The following is a 19,033-nucleotide window of genomic DNA, read 5'->3' as shown; positions in this document are numbered from 1 at the left end:
CAAGGATGAATAGCGCCGTTACATCAGTATGTGTGTGCAATAGTGAAAAGTGCATCTCGGATGAAGACGCACGCTGTAGCCCCGCTGTGAAGAAAGTCATGGGGCGACAAGAATTGCAGCTTCCACACTACTCTTGTGCAAAATAGAAACAAGATTTGATGTTTCATTATGTAAATAAAAGTGTGTAATGTAGTAATCATTTGTTTACTTTTTTCTTGATACCCTCAATAAGGCAACATTCGGTTAATTTAGACATTTCTTTCAATCTCGTGAAATACGAATTAACAAGGTTTTACTGTATGTCCGAAAAGTGTTGCAGAGCTTCTTAATGAAAATATGACAGGTTCTACTTACTCCCTGCTGGAGTTTCTTCAAGACAGCTCTGAGTGGTTGGTCGTCGTCATAATCCTCGTCATCATCACTGCTCTCACTGTTGCCCAGACAGACAATGCTCTTTGGCTCAGGCTTAGCTGCTACAGGGTTTTCTGTCTTCTCAGTGGCCACTGCATGACATGCGCTGCCAGAAATGGGTGACTCGGCAGCTGCTGTGATCTCAGCTGCACGCTGCTGCTGCTGAATCCTCATAAAGAGCTCTCGTTGCCTCCGTGGCAGGTTTGGGGGAAGGATTTTCTTGTCACTAACAGCATGGAGCGAGTCATCACTGGTGTCCTGTTCATCAGTATGCATGGGACGCTGTGGTGACTGATGAGGTTCATCTGAACTTGTGTCAGCCGACGGAATCTTGGTTGGCTCTGGAGCCTAAAAGCAAATGATAATTCTGTTAGATCAGCGATGCGTCTATGTATGGCTGCAGCTGACAAGACCCACAACCGTGCCTTTAAAGGAGCACTGACACAAAAATTTGAAGTTGAGATAACTTGAGATCGATTTAGTTGGTCACACATACATCGTCTATAAAATATCAGCGGCGAATATCGCTTAGAACATATTTAAAATCAATTTTAAAGTACGTGCGCGCAGCCAACCGCAAAACAGAGCACCTCGCGACATTGACATCAACCGGGATTGTAAATAGCCAAGAAAACGCTACGTCATGTGGCTACGTCACGAATTTTCGTTGGCTGCCATGCGGCTTACATGTGCTCTTCTCCTCTGTTGTTGCTTGTTCTAGCTGTTGTACTTGTAGTGGGACGCTCTCCGTGTCGCTGCAACTGCAGTTTTTGTCGTGTCCATCGGGATATTTCCCACACTATCAGCTTGACTGCGCTGCCACAACGTTCAACGCCGATTTGTTGTGCCTTACCATTGATTGTGGCTGATGCGAGGGTTTTGTTGAGGTTCGTCCTCGCCATCGCCGGCCGCAATATCTGAGTCGCTAAATGATTGGCCACGTCTAAAGCGCGAGACACATGGCGCGATTTTCCGTGCGATCTGTAGTACGGCGCGTCGTGTGCGACTTGCCGCATGCGGCGATTCGGGACACATGGTACGAATGAGCGAGTGACGGCCCAGAACCGGCGCCCCTGCGTGGAAGTTCGGAATGCTGCGTAACTTCGAACAGAAAGTGAAAGCAACCGTATTTGCACAGCTATATTGTTTGAAACAAACGATGACAATATAAACACGTCTATGCGAGCACTGTAGACGTGTTTCCGCAAGGCCGCGTTAGCAGTATTGGATCCGTTGACAGCCACCGATGGCCAGGAGCCGGCAGGCATAGCTCGCTGGGACATCGAATCTGACACCGGTTGCGCTTGTGACACGATCGCTTGCAGCTCGTATAACGAACCTATGTTAGTCGGCACAACGTGTACACAGTAATGTCATGCTTAAATTGCAGCACATTTGATTTCATTGGCGCTGACAGAAGCGAACGAGCATGCCAAGCGAGCTTGCGATCGCTGGGAGACGATGTAGGCCTAGCTTGCCGGCCGTCTATCCGGGGCCGAGGGTCCTTGCGATGCGTTCGCAGCTCGTAATAAAGCGCCTAAATTCGCCAGCACAATCAATGCCTGAACATTTATGTTTCTCTTAAGTGAAAATACGGTTAGTTTTCCCGGTGCCGTTAGTAGCGATGAGTAAACAGGCCAGTCAGGCAAGCCGCTTAGTGTACAGACGATTGCTGGCGCGTCTGCGCTTACCGTGTCCGAGTAGAAATCACGCCAACGATTTACTATTTCGCACAACGTTTTATAACTCGCACTCTTTCGAGGTCACTTTATTATATAAGTTATTTCGTGTCCGAAACAAATTGTAGCCCATTTATATGCCGCCGTCAGCGGCGAAAGAGGCCCGCGTTTCGACCAGAGAGAGAAAAAAAACCAGTCGGAGCGGCGAGGTGCCCAGTCGCCGGCCCCACCCCGCCGGGTCTACCACGTGGCCATGACGTTCACGCTACCGGCGCTGTCATTGGCTGCGGTCGTCCGACCGATGCGGCAGTCGCACGACAATATTCAGCAAGTTGGTCGCGCACGCTGGCTGCGCGTCAGAGCATACGTCATGGCTTTTTGCGAACACGTGACCACTTTGTTTAGATTCCTGTTGGTCCCGTCTCGTTGCTCTCTGGAACCGAAACTTCGACTGGTCGCTACAAAAAAGACTGCAAATAATTACCTGTCGCGCTCTGAAGTAAATGAGGTTTCGTGCCGTGATTATTGGGTCATTAACTACTTATTAAAGCAGAAAAAACCACGTGGATTTTTTTTGTGTCAGTACTCCTTTAATGAGCGCGGGCCTTGTGACACCCTCTATAAAAGTTGCAAAATACTATGCACATAAACTGCACAATGTCACGAATTTTCTTCCAAGTAAATTTTTCAGTGGTATTTTGCATGAGTCAAGTTATCATGAACCCAAACCTGCTGCTTGCAAATCATTTGGGCCTTCCTTTTTTGCAGCACTTCTAGAGAGGTTTGGAGGCCGGAATTCCTTGCCACTGGTGTAGGCGATGATGTGTGGCATTTTGCTGTGCTTCTCTTTCTAGTAACAGCCACTGGATACTCTGATACTTCAGTGTTTTTACAAAAGACAGCAGGGATATTGCAATACATAACCAGCATCATCATTATCAGCTCATTTTTAGGTCCACTGCAGGATGAAGGCCTCTCCCAGCGATCTCCAATTACTCCTGTCTTGCACTAGCAAATTTCGATTTGCCCCTGGAAATAGCCCAATTTCATCACCCAACCTAATTTTCTGCTGTCCTTGACTGCACTTTCCTTCCCTTGGGACCCATTCTGTAGCTCTCATGGTCCACTGGTTATCTGCCCTATGCATTACATGGCCTGCCGAGCTCCATTTTTCTTTCTTTTAATGTCAACTTGAATAATGGCTATCCCTGTTTGATCTCTGGTCATGCATACATAATTAATATTAAGCACACATGTTCATCACTGCAAGATTTGACAAGTTTTGGTGGGCTTGCTTACTATGTAAAATATTTACCACAACGCCCCTCTGGCATTTCATTCCATCTCACTTAATGCTAAGATATTCGAAATATAGTGAAGCAGCGCTTTCACCAAGACCCAAGTAAAAGCATAGCACATACTTTAGTTGCCACCAGTGCTGTGTGCAAGGTGCCAGGCACCTAAATTTAATACCCAATGTTCACAATATGTGGCAACAAGAGCGACCTCACTTGCCTGGCTGTGCGGCGGGGAGGGTGAGCTGAGCAAGTTGAGGCCAGGTATGGACTGCTGCTGCTGGTGTGGTGGACTCATTGGGTGATCCTGACTTGGATCAAAGAAAATCCCCAGTGGTGACACACCACCACCATCAGGAACGAAATTCAGACCTGGAATGACACAAACTCTATTATTCTGCAGTCGCTGACTGAAGCAGCATCCCGCTTTGGGCTGCACACAGGACAAACATGCAACACACAACTACCACAAAATTTTAGGATGTTATCACAATGAAGTGCAAAACCACCAAAAGTCTATGAACCAATTTCGCATGCTGATGGCATAATGTAAGAAGCTGCCGATTACCCTCCCCCACTTTAATTTCAATTTTTCACACTGCTCATTTATTCAGAAATTTTGAGAATTGCATTCATGGGCAATCAGTTACTGTACTAACAAATATTACAAAACTGCAGTTCTTGTTGCAGCAGTTCTAACTCTATGTGCATTACAGGTGCGCTTAGAGTGTCAACAAATGTGCACCTAATTAGCAGCTCGTAGCTCCATTTCTCTGATACCGAAACTCACCTGTCTGAATTAATTCTTACCATCTGTGAGAATAGGCCATCAAACAGTGATGTGCCTGAAAAACTTGTCTATCAATGAAAGCAAACACACCTTTTCTCTCAGCAAAAGCAGCGGTACATTTCAGTGAAGTTAGCGCACATGAACTTCGTACCAATGTTTTCTTTATTGCTTGCACCGAACGGCAAGATGAAACTTAAAAAATGTTTCAACAAGGGCAATAACACACCACAGACCCAAAGCATGTGCAGCAAGAAATAGCCTCTTTGCACAGCATACGAGGAATTGTATGCTGTGCGATGTATGCAGGACTATATGATGTGCAATGAGACCACAATGCCAGAGTGAAAGGTTAAAAATAATTAAAGGAGTCACACGTACCACAGCCACCCTGATCTTGCAGAGGTGGTGAGGCTATGTTCGGTGATGCAAACCCACCCATCTGGCCATGGGGCAAGGGCCGCATAGGACCGCCAGGACCCACGGCGCCTGTTGGCCCGCCAAAGCTGTCCTCCATGCAGTGCACAGGCGATGGGCCGCCCATCTGAGGTGGGCTGGCACCTGGCGGCGGCATGGAGCCACGTATGGGGCTTTGAGACAAGGAGTCCATGTAGAATGCAGGCCTGTATTGGCATAGAGACAACAATAATATTTTTTTTTACTCTTCTGCTGGGGATGACAAAAGATCTGAGGAAGACAGGAGAAGGGAAGGCTCTGTGTGGATTGCACTTCACTTCACAGATTCAGTACACTAACACTGTGTTGTCAATTGGATAAGCCTTCTTTGGTGCAATATAATCCAGCTTTTTGCCTAGAACACTTGCACAGAAATCTCCTGCACAACAGAATGTATCTCAAAGTTCCGCCCATGCTTATGACCAGGATCTGCATGTCCTTCCAAATATGACTTCACTGATCAACAGACTAATGTAAAATAATTACATCATCGCTATAATGAGTGCATAAGTATTTAACGGTCACCAAAACTAGGCTCGCATGTGTCACTGCACTGATCCCTTTAACCCGAGCAAACCATGAAGCAACAGTGGGATGACATGCTGGCATAGCTTGAGCTCGTGCTGAACCATGCAAGCTTGTGCACAGCACTGCCTTAATGAAGCCATCAAATGCAATTGCGATAACACGCATGACAGATGGGCCAGGTGGAGAAGCAAATCACTGCACTGAAAGACAGGTGTGCAAACACGGAAACAGTAGAAAAAAAACAAAAAACACAAACACAGTCATTTGTTCTGATGTCCTTTCCGTTTCTACTTGTGCCAGTGTTAGCACACCTGCCTTTCAGTACGATGAATCCTTACCAACTTGCCCAACATTCAGTTGACCTAAGAACTTGATTGGTTAGGATTGGGGCTCATTACCCTAACACAACGAGAGTGCCTTGCCTGTGCGGGAATCCCTGCATTGGGCCTCTCGGGGGACTCATTATGGGTGGCCCTTGGGGAGGGCCAAAAGAAGGGGAACTCAGTCCTCCCCTCAGAGGCGGCCCCCCTCCCCCTAGGAACTGCATGCGCCAGGTCTCAGCCGCCTCCTTCACATGCCGTGGGGGTGAACCCAGCAACGAAGGCCGTTTGCTTGGCTGTGGTCCCTCTCCAAAGTCGTCACCTGGTCCTTTGTCATCATCAGGGCCATCGAGCCGATCCAGAGGCTCAGGCCCGTTTGGGCCACACCCGGGGGGAATGTCATCATCACCACGACTACCGTGGTTGTCCAGATACTGGAAGCAGCAGCACAAATCGAGCGCACCTTTAGTACAACAGTGCATATGGCAGCAGTATCTAATCTTGGCTGTGGCTTTAAAACCAACCAATTAAAATGTTCCTTTTGTTTATCAAAAATCTTAAAGCACTTGTGTTTCATGCTTTGTTGTTCCTGTATCTCCATTAATTTCGCACTACCTGCCACCAGGAATTCATAACTAACCTAATCAAATTGCCTGTTAAAAATCTTTTTTCTTTTTCCTCCCACGATTGCTCAATCAATAGCTAAATCAAGCAGCCATTCACCATTAAAATGTTTTGCTTCCAAGTGTTCTAAAATTAATGTTACTGTCTCTTCATTTGTGTCATCCGAAATGGTGGTTGATGAGGCTGCTAATTATTTTGTGACCAAATGGTTAATAAGTAATCTTGTGGCGTGCCAGCAGACAAAGTTTAGAAGAAAGCAGCAATTAAGATTCCCATGATGAGTGCACAACAAGGAGCACTTCATGCTAACACCTGCCTCTAGGTTTAGGGTAGACAAGACTTTACACAGTGCTCCCTGATTTGTAAATAATTAATGGACCATGGATGTCAGAAAACTGTTACTTCCATGTGGCCTATGTGTACAGCCTGTAATTACTAGGCGTGCAGCAGCACTCGTACATTAATGTTCAGTCTGTGCTTGTCCAAGCCAAACCGTATGATTAGATCACAATATAATTCAGCATTTCTGTGGCATCTGTGGTGTCTAAATTTTTATCCAAGGATGCACCCGGCTGCAGTAACTGCAACATAATGGAAAGGTTCAGCCTAATGAATACTATCACACTGGAAGCACAGATGGGAATAATGGTGCAGTGGCAACATCTTGCGATACTGTGTTCAACAAGGCACAATAGAAACACTACCTTGTTGCACTGATTTAGTGAAAAAAAGAAAAAGAAAGCCAATATTTTCAGGAGGAGTATGTTGCTGCCGATATCGTTGAACCATCAGGTAAATAGTAGGGGTGTGCAAATACTGAATAGTAGACTTTGAATCAAATATTGTATCAAATTAAGACAAAAAAGCAGAATATCGAACTGAATATTGGATATTAAAAAAAAATTCACAGATTTTAATGTTTGCAAATTTTTGGAGAGAACACAGTCCTGCACATGTTTGGGAGTCTCCTAGGATTGCATAACAAGAATGTAGCAAGCTATCACTAGCTTACGTACATAGAAATCAAGATATGCAGTATGGCCTATTCTTATTAAAGGAAACATCAAATTACTATGCAAGCCCTGATTAGAGCTCAGTTCTAATATACGAAGGTCTGGAAAATATTTTTTTCGTCAACAGAATTTCCCTTACATATAATGAAGAGCTTTTTCCCCTCTGAAACCATTAAGTTCGTGATGCTCTGTTGTACTAAATACCACTGAGGTTCTCAGTTTAATTGTGGACCTGTGTTTTGAGCAGCAATTTTTTATTTATTGGATAGGACATTTTGCTTTCCAGTGTTTATCCAGATTACAGAAGGGCTATCCCAACTTTATGGCAGGTGGGTTATCGCGAGGCCAATCTGCGCGAGACGAAAGGACTGTGCAGGTTGGCCTGGAGTCACGCTGATATCACGCGACTCCATCACCGTTGCGCTCCTAGCCAGCACCAATGGTAAAGGGCAGGTGCAGTCTACGCCATTTCATTGTCAGGTTCGCTGTTATTTGTCACCTGTCAGATTCTCAAATCTAGAGGGCCATGGCAAGTTTGCACGATGCTCACTTACTGTAGTCAACATCTACGTAATGCAAAGCGGTGCGTGAATTGTAGCAGCACGAGGCACGAAACGCCAGAGATGCCGATGTGCTTGGAGCTGGTGGGGCTTCGGCGGTGCGAGACGCGTTTCATTGTTTTTCTACTGCATAGTGTTTTAAGGTGGCGATGGAAAGCCCTAACGAAATTGAGCTGGTGGGCAACGCCGAATGCCACCGGAGTGAAACATGACGCTCACATTGCGCCGCCTGCCGCAGGGAACAGCAGCTCATGTTATTGCATGCATGGTTCCAGCGGCGCTACGCCCCACGCCTGTAAAACAGAAAGGTGAAGATGCTCATTGAAATAGCGTGAGCAGCGATAGCTCTGAATGTAGTGCGTGACTACCCGGGAGGAGATTTGCTGGTACCAGAAGAAACCAAGTGCATGCTGGCACTTTCATTTGACACGGGCAGGCAAGTATTGCGGGGAAACTGATGCAGCGGGCAGCTATTGTTCTCACAGCCGTGCTAGCCTGTGCCTTTCCTTCCTTACATGGGACCTAGTGGCCAGAAAATGTGTCACACGATCACAGTCTGCAGCAGGGAATGGCGGTGTGTTTGGGCTATCACCTATTAAAAGCGTGCAGTACACTTCCAACAGCACCACGCACTGTGAAACAGATAGGTGAAGGTACCTATCGCAATAGGGTTGCCAGCACTAGTTGTGAATGCAGCGTCTGATGACCCGGAAGGTGATTTGCTGGTACAGTAAAACCCTGTTGATTCGACCCTCGTTAAATCAGAAAATCGGATAATTCGGACTCGTCCTCTGGTCCCGGCAGGCGTATGCATTATTCAATGCAACCAAACACTCGTTAATTGGGACGTATATGGCCACACATAGTTTAATTCGGACAACTTTTGATGCTTGGTGAGCGAGGAGCGCTGCAAATTTGCGATGCAAGAGAGCAAAAATGGTGCTAGTGTTCAACCGAAACGAAACAGCGTAGTCTGCATTGCCACGGTCATCAGCAGAAATCGTACGTAAATGAAAGCAACGCCGGAACGCTTCGTGCCTATATGTGCCTTCTTTAAAGCCTTTACTCTTGCACTTATCGCCGTGCCTAACACAGTGTTGGCAGCGTGCTTTCATAATTGCGTAGTCGCCATCTATGATTGCGTCGATAGTGGCCGCAGGTGCGACCGCAGTTGTTGCAGCGAACGGAAGTTTCGCTCTGACTTGAAGCATGCATTGCCCGTGTGCCTTCAGCAGCGCAAAGCCACCTTTCACAATCACGTTAATAGCGGTCGTGGTTTCCTCCGCCCTGGTTGTGGCCAACAGTTTCGTTTTGACTCGATGCAAAGCTGCCGAGGATGAAGAGCACCGGCTATGTTGCAATCCACGAATGATCTGTTGACGATCAACTCACTAGCGAAAAAAATAAAGGAGGAGGGGGGGGGGGGGGGGGGTGCGCGCTGCTGTGCAAAGCATGCCGCAAGGAAATTTGCGAGGCCTCGATTATTGCTGTGTGAGCCAATGTGTCACAAGATGATGAAAATTGAAGCTTCTGCACTGCTTTTGTGCAAGATGAAAACAGGATTTGTTCATCCATTCACTAAATAAAAGCGTGAACAGACGATGCTGTACCGTCTGTGGCTATGCGTTGCATTTACGAACTCATATGCTTTCCTTACTGGAACGGCCAACAGCCCCATGTGCGCTACATGCAACATCGATGAGACGCTTGCACATATTATCTGTGTCTGCCCACGATATAGTGCCCAGAGACAAGTGCTGTGCAGAGTACTGGACCAGTTGGACAATCGTCCACTTTCAGAACTAAAAGCTTTAGGCCAATGCTCCGAAAGAACATCCACGCCGAAGGCCTTACTCGTGTTATTAAAGTTCCTGCGGTCTGCCGGGCTTCACGATAGACTTGTTTAGAGTCACCAAGTCTATCGTGAAGTCCGGCAGACCGCAGGAACTTTAATAACACGAGTAAGGCCTTCGAAAAACTCACTCTGTCTCACCGCCACACACATCCTCCGCGGTTGCGCTCTCGACAGAACTGTAAGCTTAGTGTGGGTACCTGCTCACGCAGGGAACTCTGGGAACGAAGGGGTCGACCGTTTAGCCAGAGGCCTAACTAACCAGGAGGCCGACCCCTCGAACCCAGATGCGCTCGCAGAGGCCCCCAAATCCTATGCTGACATTACCAACTTCTACAAGGAGACGAGACGCGTGTACCCGCCTCCCCACCCCGACCTCGAACGCGCGCAAGCCACCATGCTTCGCAGACTGCAGACGGATTCAATTCTCAGTCATTCTAGGCTTTATCTAATCACTGGAGGCGATTACGACCCCGTCTGTACTAAGTGCGACAATGGAGTGTTCGCCACTCGGGCACACATTCTCTGGAGATGTGAGGGTAACCCTCCCCCACAATCATTACGGCCAGCTCCCTCCGAGGAGGGTTGGAACCAGCTGCTGACAAGAGCAGACAAAAAAACGCAACTCGCACTCGTCTCGTGGACCCAAGACGTCACCCCCACCTGGGAGCCACACTAGGCCTACCTGCCCTAACTTCCTACCCTACAGTGGCAAATAAAGTTATTGCTCTCTCTCTCTCTTCATGATAGACTGTAAGAACACTGCCCTACACCGCTCTGTAGTGTACGTGATTTGTTCGTGCTCGTCTCTATTTCTCTCTGTCTCCCCCTTCAGCTCTCTTTCTCTTTTTATTCCCCTTCACCCTTCCCCCGTGCAGGGTAGCCAACCGGAACTGCCTCTGGTTAACCAACCTGCCTTTCTATGCATCCTTTTCTCTCTCTGGATACCCTCGCTAATTGGACATTCAGCTAATTTGCACATATTTTTCGGTCCCGTGAGATCTGAATTAACGAGGTTTTACTGTACCAGAATAAGAAACTGAGTGCGCATCGGCATTTTCACGTGAGCCGGCCGGCGAGTATTGCGGTGAAGCTGTTGTGACGGGTGGCTACTGTTCTCAATTACATGCGCCTCTCGCATTTTTTTGTTTACCTGGAATCTAGCGGCCAGAAAACATATCATACGATTGCAGTTTGCCAATACTGAACACGTTGGTGCTGAAGGATCATGTTTTCCGAAAGGTATGAACCAGTTAAAAAATAAACGCAAGTCTACTGTGTCATTTTTTGTGTTCTCTATCACGAACGTTGGTGCCGGGAAATGGTACGTAACGGGATCGTATCAAAAAGCTTTTACTGCACCATAGTATCATTACTATCAACAGCCTATTTTACGTCCACTGTAGAACAGAGGTCACTCTCAGTGAACTCCAATTACTCCTGTTTTGTGCCAGCAGACTCAATCCCACACCTTCAAATTTTCTAAACATTAAATCTACTGCCATCTCCAACTATTTTCCTTCCTCTGGTATCCATTTTATTACTCTGTAGAGTAGACCACTGATTATTTGCTGTACACCTTAGATGCCTACCCAACATGTTGTTTCTTAATTTCAACAAGAATATCAGCAACACCCATTTGCTCTCTAATTCATATGCCCTCTTCTTGTCTCTCAACATCACGCCTACTACTTTCCTTTTTATTGCAAACTTGTACACTTTTTAGCTTCGTCTCAAGTTCTGTTGTTGTTCTCCTAGTTTTAGCCTCACAGGTGGATGAGTACTGGCAGAATGCACCAATTGTATACTTCTCAAAAGCAGTGGTAAGCTGCCATTCACGACTTCACATTGCTTGCCATCAGGCCAAAGCGGCATCGTATTCAGCCAACTCCATTTGGCAAACAATTGGATTTTTGCTTTTGCACATAGGGATGACACAATGCTGCGAAAGACTGCAGAGTGGTTTCCCAGTACAGCAGTGTGGCGTCCGAAGAACACTGACCCTATGCAGCAGCCGTCTTGTCTCATCCGTCAGGGGCTGGTGGGAGAAACGGCAAGCAGTGTCCGCGTAGCACTTGGCGCCCGTGTGGAAGAACTTGCAGGGGAAGTCCTGGTGCATGAAGGAGCAGTGCTCCCCGCGGGCACAATAGCCACCCAGGTAGAACTTGCACAGGTCGGCCTTGCGTGGCTGCAGCACATCGTGTGAAAATGGGCAGTCTGCCCCCTGCACAAGTGCACAATCAACGTGGAGACATTAGTTCTTTCTGTGGAAACAGCATTTCACCAGCTTGTGGTTGTGGTGGGTGCCTATAGTCTCATCATGCCTCATGACAGCAGTGTGTCTTCTTACTGTATCCCATCAATGCGCACGGTTACTTTTCTATGTCTGCCTGACAAAAAGCCTGTTATTCACTCCTCAATAGCACTCACTTACATGCTGGAATCTACGAGAAGCTTGAGCACTGTAGCAGTGCAGCTCTCAAACATGTTGCAAAGGATCAAAATAAGCCCCATGCATAACCCGGCAGTTGCATTGCTTTGACAGAACATTTGTCTTGGCATTGCCGCAAAATTCCTATTGTCAAGCCTCATGTGTGAGTACATGAGCATTTGTTACAGCAATAAGCAGCCTGCCAAATCCATGTCATCAAGAATCTTATCAAAGGCTATTGATACGCCATGTGAAGCCAACCAAAACGTGGGTATAAATGTAGAAACCACCTTGAAAAAGGTGATGCGCTATATTTACGACAAAAATGATCCACGACACGGTCCTAACTAGTACGTTCATTGCGCATCTTGGAGCAGCAAAGATGTGGCACTCAAGTGGAAAGCTGGGTCAAAATTTGTTAAGATTTTACGGGCTTTCTCTTAAACATGGAAAAAAGGAAAGGTCCACAGAAGAGATAGCGCACCAGAAACAGGTAATATTCATGTTTCCAAATACGCTCTAAAGCCTACTGTTTACGTGTCTACCACAAGTAAAATAACTGCGTAATTAATCATTACAAACTAATAAAGAATAACACAAGAAATAGTGGAAGCTTCTTGATGTTGTTAAACAATATGCAGTTGGTTTCATTTGCATAAAAGGCTTCATTCTTTTTTTTTTTTGTACACCTCTTAAGCTTGCTGCGTGACAGCTCGGATGACAACCTGTACAAGTGAGGTCCAGTATATGTGCTATTTAAGGTCACGAAAGCCACCACTTATCACTTGGACATGAAGAAGGCAGTCACATTTAAGCACACATGGTTAATCTTTGTGCTCCATAACACAGAATATGAAATTGCAAATTGCTTACCAAGACAGGCAGCCAAACTGTGTGATTACACTGCCAAGGCACAGTGCTTTTCAAACAAGAAGATATATTTGCACGAGAATGTTTGTCAACACCAGAGCATCCGTTCAATCCCACTGCACACAGTCGTCAGACATTGCTTCCATCAAAAGGCCAGAATGCAGTGGCATGGACTGAAACTAGAACACTCTAGGCAATTGCACTTGATGGTGGTAGGAACAAGAAGGGAGGTAAGTGGGAACGTACCGGAAAAATTTCGCAGACAATGTAATCAATGCCTTGCATATGAAAAGTGTGTTCAGCTACTTTTGCACCGTGTGCATGCACTATCAGAAGCAAAAAGTATCAGCATTTGCAGGTACACAAAGGTACATTACCAGTATCATTGCACACATGCCGAACAATACTTCACAGAGCTTGAAAGTCCTGAAAGTAACTGTGCCATACGTTTTCAATATAGTATGCATGCACAAGGCTGCAGTTCAAAGTAATAATGCTCTCATGTTACCTGCATGTAAGTTAGTTCCTTGTGCACCTGTTTATAACATTTGCCACCGTGCTTCCTGGTCGTTAATCTTTTGCCACACCAGGTTTCAGAGAAATATTGGCTTTCTACTCTTCATCTCCACGAGCATGTTTAATGCTAGAATTAAAAAAAAATGTATGCATATAATTTGTTTTTACAAGTAATAACTGTTTATTTTCTGTCATACAGTTTTCTTACTTTGCCACTATTAAATAGATGTGTAATAGCACTGAAAAAAAAAAAAAAATGTGTTAGTGTTCACACTCTTTTTGATAACTGAAAAAATATGTATGAAGTGCTATTTTATTAGTATTGTTTTGTCGGTTTTATATAAGCCTTGCTATTTTGTGGTGGTCAGAAATGAGCCTAAATGCATTGCGTTTTCAGTTACAATTGTAAAACTCTTCACCAACTGCTGTCATGTGATCAATGGGCACTAGGTGGTATTCAGGCTGCATCAAGCAGCCCTTTTGCAAACATTTCATTTCATTTCAGGTGGCTTGATGGCCATATTGATCAAGAAGCAGAATCCCTCTATCAGTTGAAGAACTTGTAGGCTGTTTACCTTGTGCAGGTAAGCCTTGCTGCTGCAGCAGCATGAGATCACAAAATGCTCAAGCAGGCCTTGCATACATTAGGCCACTTTGTGGTCAGTGTGACAACATGTGTGCATTCAATGCTTAAGCACAGATGGTGGCAAAGCTAGGAGCACTTGTTCACAAAATGCTCAAGCAGGCCTTGCATACATTAGGCCACTTTGTGGTCAGTGTGACAACATGTGTGCATTCAATGCTTAAGCACAGATGGTGGCAAAGCTAGGAGCACTTGTTCATTTTTCACAGTGCCCCACAGGGACCTGTGAACACAATACACCTTACAGCATGAGCAAGCACTTGGTAAATCGAACGCACCTTGACACACTTGGAGTCCAAGTAGAACTTGCATATGGAGCGCTTGGGTGGCCCATCCCGTTTTCCACTGGCGCCACCGCCCCTGCCACCTGACAATGCCAACTTGTTTTTCTTCTTCTTCTTCTTCGGGGGGCCAGGCCTTCGGCTGTCCATCATGAAAGGCTTTCCGCGACCGCGGCCACCTCGACCGCTTGGAAAGCCACCACTGTGGGGCGGTGGCGGTCCCCCCATGCCTTCTTGGTGACCCTCGGGGCCCCCGCTGCCTTCAGGCGAATCACATCCTCCTCGTGGAGAACTGAAGAAGAAATGGGCCAGCCATAAGGTGCTGTTAGCACTGACACTAAACGAAAAAAAGGCTAGAATACCAATAACACAAAACCCTGTAGTGATAAGCTGATACTCAATCACATGCTAGTTGGAATGAGAAAGAATGTATCTTTGAATTTACAGACTAACTAATCCAGGGAAAACATTGGGAGCGCAGGAGATGAAAATTCAAGACGATGAGCAAAACGACATTAAGGCAAAGGTGGGAGCTTTTACCCGCTTTTACCTTGTTCTCGTTTTGCTCATCGTCTAGAATAACTGATGTGGGTGACGTAGGTGTGATGTAAGTGTGTTTCAGGCTTGGAAGCAGAGCTTTGTGCTTCAGCACACTTCGAGGCTGGCTATGCAAATGCCATTCTCAGGTACCCATAGGTTAGACTGTCTTCCCATAGTTCTGATCCAGATTGTTTCATGCATGCACCGATCTCTTATCCCCTTTACTGCTGTTTGTCAACAACTTTAGGCAAGGGAACAAGAGTTCAGGATTGCCAGTCGGCCTCTAGAGTCTGCGAAGGAGTACGTTTACCTAGGTCAATTACTCACAGGGAACCCTGATCATGAGAAGGAAATTCACAGAAGAATAAAAATGGTTCGGGGCACATACAGCAGACATTGTCAGCCCCTGACTGGAAGCTTACCATTATCATTGAAAAGGAAGGTGCACAATCAGTGCATTTTACTGGTGCTGACATATAGGGCAGAAATTTGGAGACCGACAAAGAAGCTTGAGAACAAGTTAAGGACCGCGCAAAGAGCGATGGAATGAAGAATGCTAGGCATCATGTCAAGAGACAGAAAGAGAGCGGTTTGGATCACAGAGCAAATGGGTATAGCCGATATTCTTATTGACATTAATAAAAAAAAACGGTGGACCATTGGGGTTACAGAATGGGTGCCAAGAGAAGAGAAGCACAGTCGAGGGCGGCAGAAGACTAGGTGGGGCGATGAAATTAGGAAATTTGCGGGCGCAGGTCGAGGACAGGGGTAATTGGAGATCGCCTTAATCGTGCAGAGGACATAAAATAGACTGATGATGATGAAATTACTTCATTTCATTGACTTCACCTCTGAGGAGGCTGAGGGATGATTTGTATTGCAAGCTTGATTGGCACTAATTTTGCACAGTACCCCACTAAACATAGCAAAATTTTGAACAAACATACGTGCGCCTTTGTGCAAAAGTCTTGACACAGTCCTTACACGAGAGGACGAAGGGCTAGCAAACTGTTCTTCCAGCTTTTCCTGCCAAGTTTTTTTGGTGGCATGAAAATCTGCCTTCAACTTCTGTGCCATTTTTCCAAATCATGAATGTTTTTTGTTTCCAAAGTTATGGCACAAATAACACCAAATGGTTACTGCAGGTAACTTGTAACCCAGAACAATGACATCTGACTGTTTTAATCACACCTTTAATTGAGCAAGCAAGAAATGTCAGGCATCTGTCAGAACAGCTAACAGAGCAGTCACTGTTGCAGTTTCTAGTGTTAGTGCTAGCTGTCCACAGCCATTGCGTTCCTTGCAGTCAAATGTGAACACATGGGAATTTAGCATAGTGAAAAAACAAGAAGGTGAAGATTGTGTGCAGCCACCAAAAGTATTGCTCTTGCAAACGGTGCCAAAGAACAGAAGAGACTGAAAGACAGCCACCCAAAACACTATTAACAACTGAAAGTTTGCTTTTTGATATCATAGACGTAGTAGTTCTGCGGAAACCCGCAAGGTGGATTCAACTCTGAGGCTTTTCTTTCGAGGAACCCGTGTGGGTTTCCTTTGTAGCAATTTCTCCGAAACGGGTGGATGTCTGATTTTCCCTTCATTAACTACTTCTCACCACCTTGCGGGTTTCCGCAGAACTACTACGTCAAACACTTGCGTTTGCTTTGTGTTGTCGACAAATTCAACTTCGCCCTGCCATCTGCTAGCCGCCTAATTAGCTCAGATGGTAGAGCGGCTGCCCCAGAAAGGTGGTGGTCCCGGGTTCGTGTCCCGGACCAGGACGAATTTTTCCTCAACTCTGAGGCTTTTCTTTCGAGGAACCCGTATGGGTTTCCTTTGTAGCAATTGCTAAGAAATGGGTGGATGTCTGATTTTCCCTTTATTAGTTGATATCATAGAATACATGCTGCCCTTACAAGCAATAAACTGGAGACACATGTCAGCAAAAGGGTGCAATGCAATGGAATGTATATTTTTTTTGCTTGTGAGCCTGCATATATTCTGCATAGTTAAGAAAAAAACTTTCTATTGTCAGTGTGCCTTGCGGCAATCTTTCAGTCTCTTCTGTCCCTCGTAGTCTTTGGCACTGTTTACAAACTATGACAAACCAACCAGCGCAATGGTATGTTTTCACCAAAAGCAGGCATGAGCAGCAGAAGCCTCTGCGGTTAATATCTTTCATTCATTTGCCTATTCCTGTCACCGAACCCACAAAAACTGCGAAGTGACAGTGTGCAGTTCTTGTTAGTGCATACCCCTCCATCACCCATGCACAGTGGCAAGCCAGATGTCTTCCTGCATGCAGCATATACTCCCACTTGTTACAAGAGTCACTTTGGCTTACATATCACATGGGTGTATGCGCATTAGTAGGCCATCATTTAGCATTTCCTCAAGCACCCCTCGGGAAGCACATAAACGCTCATATTCCAATCGGTCGTGGAGCAGAGCCATGCTACAAAGAAAGAAAAACAATATACAAAGATGCCATCAAGGCTTCACAGGCAATGTCCAGTTTTTTAGAAGCCTAGCTATAGACAACCCCATTACAGCCTCCAGTTTCTTAGTAGCCTAAGCTATGGACAATTAACATTTTCTTGTCATTTTGTTCAGCATAAACTTCAAAGAGCATGTTGTTTTAGGCATGGAGTGAGAAACTATTTAGACTGGTTTCAGTCTCAATAACAATATATATATATATATATATATATATATATATATATATATATAATCTTTTTGCATTTGTCCAACTTCTTCCTGTGAACCTTCGAACAAACTTTACTTACTTTGTCGTCACAACATTGTCAGTATTTACCGAATAAGACTGACTACAATAAGACCGACTAAAGTAAGCAGAGGTTGGAATTGGAGGAATGACCACGCCGCACAGACTACAGAAAACTGACACAACTTTTAACAGAAGAAAACTAAAAAGCAATTTTTGACAAAGCTGCTCCATAAAGCCCTTGCTTTTTACTAGAGATGGTATCAAAATTTGTAACGAATATGTAAGCTTTTATATGCTTCTTCACTATATGTTTTGTTCATGTAAAGCTTATTGTTCATGCAGTATGTTCACACACACACATACACACACACAAAGATTGATGTATTCAAGGGCTTGACAGAACACTGTTCAGTCAGGCAAAATCATCATTAGTAAACCAGGTCAGTGATCAACATCAGGAACACGTGCTGACATTTCAGGACCTGTAGTGAACAATATTGTATGCATGTCCTCAATCGAGGCCAGTGACCTCTTTTTACAAATAGTAGTTTATTTGTTACACATAGGCAGATTCTGGACAGTGATCAATTCATGCTGATGTTCACACATGCAGTGTTCCACATGAAAACCATGTTGATCGGGCCCTTTGTATACTCACTGCATGTAGCTGTCGTCGTAAGGGCCAGGAGAGCCAAATTCTCTAGGAGGCATGGAGCTGCCATGGTGTGAGTGATGCATGGGTGGCCCCCGTGATGGTCCACCACCAGACTCTGATGAAAACCACACAGTGTCATCCACCATGCGATCATGGTCTACGTAATGGGCACGCTTCTGCTGCAAAGTCAAAGCATGGAAATCTGTTAAGCAGACAGCAATTGGGAAGTGCACGACTATCTCGGTACAGGAATAGGCGTGTACACCAGTACTGCTAAAGAGCCAACACTTCAAATTCATACAGTGCTTGCCAGGGTGAAGAAAACATTGACAAGCTAACTTACGCTGCAGTAATAGAAATCTTCGTCTTCGTCGTCCTAATAAAAATTCAAGAAAGAATGCAAAAGCTCTCGAGCCTAAATTGCGTATGTGCTGGCTGCTTAATCAACAACACATATGGGAACTTACACTGTAATAACAACAATAATCATCTTCATCCTCCTCCTACAAATAAAGGGTATGCATGCCATGGAGCTTTCGCGGCACGTTTAAGACGTCAGTGCTTAACAGACAAGCAACAACTTACACTATAATAATAACAATAGCCATCTTTGTCATCATCCTGCAAAAAAGAGATACGTGTGCCCTGAAGCACTGGACAGTACTTTAAAGACAACAGTGCTGAAGGGCTCAAGCAGCAACTTACACTGTAGTAATAACAGTAACCATCTTCTTCATGCTCCTACAAAAAAAAGCAAGAAGAAATCTTTGTCGCATGCTAAAACATACGCTGTGAAATGTATGAGGTGAAACAACATGGAACAAGCACTCAACATTGGCACCAC

The 19,033-nt window shown here is 45.4% G+C and overlaps 2 protein-coding genes across 7 annotated transcripts in view; one reads left to right on the top strand and one right to left on the bottom strand.

The window, feature by feature from the left end:
- Positions 1 to 19,033, bottom strand: part of LOC126539316 (uncharacterized) — a 34,047-nt gene that overhangs the window by 5,256 nt on the left and 9,758 nt on the right. For 3 of the 5 annotated variants that reach the window (XM_050186096.3, XM_050186100.3, XM_055075495.2), the window contains exons 4-11: positions 18,193 to 18,368; positions 17,151 to 17,261; positions 14,264 to 14,558; positions 11,528 to 11,749; positions 5,579 to 5,910; positions 4,554 to 4,795; positions 3,606 to 3,757; positions 355 to 759 (exon numbers count right to left, since the gene is read on the bottom strand). In XM_050186096.3, the coding sequence (XP_050042053.2) occupies positions 355 to 759; positions 3,606 to 3,757; positions 4,554 to 4,795; positions 5,579 to 5,910; positions 11,528 to 11,749; positions 14,264 to 14,558; positions 17,151 to 17,261; positions 18,193 to 18,368 (1,935 nt within the window). The remainder of the gene's footprint in view (positions 1 to 354; positions 760 to 3,605; positions 3,758 to 4,553; positions 4,796 to 5,578; positions 5,911 to 11,527; positions 11,750 to 14,263; positions 14,559 to 17,150; positions 17,262 to 18,192; positions 18,369 to 19,033) is intronic. The other 2 variants (XM_050186098.3, XM_050186102.3) reach the window with 2 other exon arrangements.
- Positions 1 to 19,033, top strand: part of kermit (PDZ domain-containing protein GIPC-like protein kermit) — an 86,178-nt gene that overhangs the window by 62,224 nt on the left and 4,921 nt on the right. For both annotated transcript variants that reach the window (XM_055075502.2, XM_072285260.1), the window contains exon 6: positions 13,848 to 13,926. In XM_055075502.2, the coding sequence (XP_054931477.1) occupies positions 13,848 to 13,897 (50 nt within the window). In that variant the 3' untranslated portion in view covers positions 13,898 to 13,926. The remainder of the gene's footprint in view (positions 1 to 13,847; positions 13,927 to 19,033) is intronic.

This window comes from Dermacentor andersoni, chromosome 11 (assembly GCF_023375885.2).
Source record: "Dermacentor andersoni chromosome 11, qqDerAnde1_hic_scaffold, whole genome shotgun sequence".
NCBI classification, from domain to species: Eukaryota; Metazoa; Arthropoda; class Arachnida; order Ixodida; family Ixodidae; genus Dermacentor; species Dermacentor andersoni.
The sequence above is the reverse complement of the archived record's forward strand: the minus strand, read 5'-3'. Positions and strand labels throughout refer to the sequence as shown.